Raw genomic sequence first — 3,989 nt, forward strand, 5'->3', positions numbered from 1 at the left:
AATCAAGTCCAATAAATTCTCATCAGTTTCAATCAAGTCCAATCAAATTTAATAAGTTCAGCTCAATTTAAATTAATTCAATTCAAATTATTAAGGTGAAGAGAACTTAGAATATGTATTCACATGACTCTAATAAGAGAATTATTCCCCTTTGAAAATAAAGAAAAAACACCCACCCAATTCTCTTTGACTTTTTGACTCCATTGCATCATCATACATTTTGAATAATTAAATAACTGAAAGACTTCATTTTCCCTATTAAACAATTCCAATTTCCAATTTTTCTTTTATAAAAAAGAGGATCCATTTTAAAATCCATTGCTTCTATAAATACTATTGATACCACTTTGCGAAACTGATACCTCTGTTTTATTAACCTTTTCTTCTCACTTCCATGCTTAAACCCACAACTTCCCCACTCAAGAACTAACTTTCAACATGTTAAACCCTCTGACATTTCTTTATTAACACTTTAAACCCATCTTTCTCCTCCTTTTTATAAACTGTTTTTTCTCCCCTGTTTTTTCTTCTACAAAAATTTAAAAAAAAACAGAGTAAAAATGGGCAGAGCAACTCGTTGGTTGAAGTCACTTTTAGGGATGAAGAAGCAAAATGACAAGGAAAAAACGCCTAAATCTATCAATAATGATGATTTGAAGAGAGATAAAATGTGTATGGTTGAAAGAAGGTGGAGTTTTACTAAACCAACAAAGGAGAAAGTTAAAGATAAGGAAAATCAATGGTTTAGAAATTACATTAGTGAGACTGAAATTGAACAAACTAAGCATGCTATTGCTGTTGCTGCTGCTACTGCCGCAGCGGCCGATGCGGCCGTTGCGGCAGCTCAAGCAGCTGTTGCTGTTGTTAGATTAACTAGCAAAGGCAGGGGAACTCTGTTTTCTGCTGGTGGAAGAGACAGAATGGCTGCTATCAAGATTCAAACCCTTTTTAGGGGTTATTTGGTATGTGGGTTTTTTTTTTCCAATGTTAATTGATTACTTCTTATTTCGTGTTAGTCGTGTATAATACTCCCTCAGTCCGATAATATAATATCTATTTTATTTTTAGTAGGTCAAATTTTAAAATCTTTTACCAGATATTCTCATTTGTATATATAAAAAACATATTCATGTGTATCTTGTTAGATTCATCTCAATGTGTAGTTTTATAATATCAACTTTTTATATTTTTTATTAATACGAGATTGAAGATATTAAAGGTCAAAATTATATCTTAAAAACCGTGTAAAAAAGAAAAAAACAATATGGACGAGGGAGTATGAATTAAATTTGATGTGGGTTTTGCATTTTGTAACGTTGATCTTTTACTGTAGATTTTTTTTTTTCAAAACATTGTGTTGAATCTTTTATTTGGGTTGTTAATTTGCTACTTATTTAAGGGTTTTTTTTCTAGGGTCTGTTTGTTTGATCTTCTAATATGGTAAACTGTTTTAGTTAGATTTTTATAGTACCAAATTAAATTTGCTAATTTTATTTCCAAAAGTGTGAGTGTGTGTACTGATGAAAGTTTTGAAAAAGGAATAGCATATCTATGAAGTTTGTTGGAACTTGAAGAGTACATGATTTTCTCACTTTCTAGAGGTAAGAAAAAGGTACTTGTGTTGTGGTAACTCAAAAAGGTTTTTGAAGTTACTACTTCAAGAGGTATTTGGTCAACTTTTAGTAGGTTTGTTTCTCTCCTTTCCCATGTTTGCTCCCTCTATTCTTGAGTCTTTGACCTTATCATGCTATATTTGAATTTGAAACTTAATGTAACAGTTTTTCTTTTCCTTTTCTTTTTGGGCAAGTTCCCTCTACTTTTTTCTGTTTTGAATTTTTTGCCTACTATTGTCTCCATAATTGTTCATTATTGTTCTTGGTGAAAAAAAATACTCACAATGAAGAACTAGCTTTGTTTTATGTACTTGAGGGGGGATATGTCCAGTCTAGCAATTAGTTATTAGGCCGTACAAAGAAGGATAGGGGGGATTCGAACATGTGACATATCATTCACAGACCTCAATTTTAACCACTAGGTCAAGACATCCTTGGTAAAACTGCTTGTGCTAGCTGTAAAGTGATGTGAAGGAGTATGTATATGTTTGATTTGTTTCGAGCCAAACGCCTTTGATTTTATACTGTATTCCTTAGAGGGAGATGTGCTAACTTAATATTGTGATCAACTAAATAGGCCAGAAGAGCACTTAAAGCTTTAAAGGGGCTGGTAAAATTGCAAGCTCATGTTAGAGGATACCTTGTACGAAAGCGAGCTGCAGCAACTCTCCATAGTATGCAGGCCCTCATTAGAGCTCAGGCATCTGTACGATCTCAAAGGGCTAATTTAGCCCAAAACCGATCACGAAAATCGATGGTAAATGTCGGAGTTTGCTCTTAATTTGAGTAACCTTTAGGGTTGCCAACCCTCTTAGACACATAAGAATAAAATATTAATATGTATGTAATAAATGAGGAGAGAAGAGATATAAAAATAATGTTTTAATGTATTCCTAACCAATAAAAATTCAATAATAAGAGGGTTGGCAATCCTTAAGGTCACTCAATCGATGTCCTTATATTGCATCTTTGGTGACTAATGTGTGAAGTTATGTCCTTTTTTTTGGTTCCAGGAAAGGTTGGATGAAACTAGAAGTGATCAATTCCATAGCAAGAGACTATCAACTTCATATGAACGAGTATATAACAATGCATATGAAGGGAGTCCAAAAATTGTTGAGATTGACACATATAATAAGCCTAGATCAAGATCTAGGAGGATCAACCCTTCATTGTATGATTTTAGTGGGGAAGATATGCAATACCCCACAATGTCTTCACCTCTACCATATCCTTATCCGGGCCGGGTATCCATACCCAGCAAAGACTATGATTGGAGCTTCTATGGGGATGAATGTCGGATCTCAACAGCCCAAAGTACACCTCGATTTTCGAACTCGGCTCGATCAAATGGTCCTCCTACACCCACCAAGAGTGTGTGTGGGGATAGCTTCTTTAGGCCTTACTCCAACTCTCCAAGCTACATGGCGGATACGCAATCGTTTCGGGCCAAGTTAAGGTCTCAGAGTGCACCTAAGCAAAGGCCCGAGGCCCGGAACAAAAGTAGGCTATCATTGGATGAGATAATGGCAGCAAGAAATAGCATTAGTGGTGTTAGAATGCAAAGATGTAGTTCTCAAGTTCAAGACACTTTGAACTTGTGAAAATATATCACAATTTCCCTTCACCCCAAATGTAGGGATATCCCTTTGTGATTTAATTTGAGTAGTGAAGCAAAGAAATATTTGTAGAGTAGAGAAGGAGAATTAAGAGCTTCTTACTCTTTAATTAGTCTTTATTATGTTTTTCAGTAGGTTAGTAGCTTTTACGTACCATGCAACTGATTAGTGAAAGACTGGAAACACAGGGTGATTGTATATTCTAAAGAAATCAAGTAATTTTCATTAGAATGAGTTTTTTTTTTTTTTTTTTCTGATTTTTGGTAAGCTATGTGGTGGTTATATTCTCAAGCAAACATAAGCCCATTTCTGATCTCACTTAGAGGGTATTTGGTATATAAAAATTTGATGTAAGACACGGATTTAATAAGCGTTTTCATTTCTAATTGTTTGGTTTGAGTGTTAAGTAATAAATATCATATACGGAAGGAAATACAATCCCCCATTTGTTAGTCTTATCAAATTAGGGGTCGTTTGGTTCAAGATATGGAATGGAAAGGGAATGGATACAAATAGAGGGGAATGGTAACAAAAATGGTTACCTTTATTGAGTGTTTGCTCAAGTCAATGAATGGAAATGAAGTATAACCATTAACTTCAAGTACTAGATCTTGTTACTTGAGGGGGAGGGAAGGTAACACATTGGGGGAATCCATTACCATCAAGTAATGGTAAGGGATTGATGAGAGGTTAAACCAAACAAAAAGAAAAGGAATCGATAATTGATTATGTTTCTTGAAACCCAAAAGTAGTGAAC

The 3,989-nt window shown here is 34.4% G+C and overlaps 1 protein-coding gene across 1 annotated transcript; it reads left to right on the plus strand.

Moving 5' to 3' along the window:
- The first annotated feature begins 327 nt into the window (after positions 1 to 327).
- On the plus strand, positions 328 to 3,463 carry LOC104883132 (protein IQ-domain 26). The gene is made up of 3 exons (XM_010667586.4): positions 328 to 962; positions 2,191 to 2,370; positions 2,627 to 3,463. The coding sequence occupies exons 1-3, from the start codon at positions 561 to 563 to the stop codon at positions 3,215 to 3,217; spliced, it is 1,173 nt and encodes a 390-aa protein (XP_010665888.2). The 5' UTR covers positions 328 to 560; the 3' UTR covers positions 3,218 to 3,463.
- The last annotated feature ends 526 nt before the right edge of the window (positions 3,464 to 3,989 follow it).

The sequence above is a fragment of the Beta vulgaris genome, chromosome 9 (assembly GCF_026745355.1).
Source record: "Beta vulgaris subsp. vulgaris cultivar EL10 chromosome 9, EL10.2, whole genome shotgun sequence".
NCBI lineage: Eukaryota > Viridiplantae > Streptophyta > Magnoliopsida > Caryophyllales > Amaranthaceae > Beta > Beta vulgaris.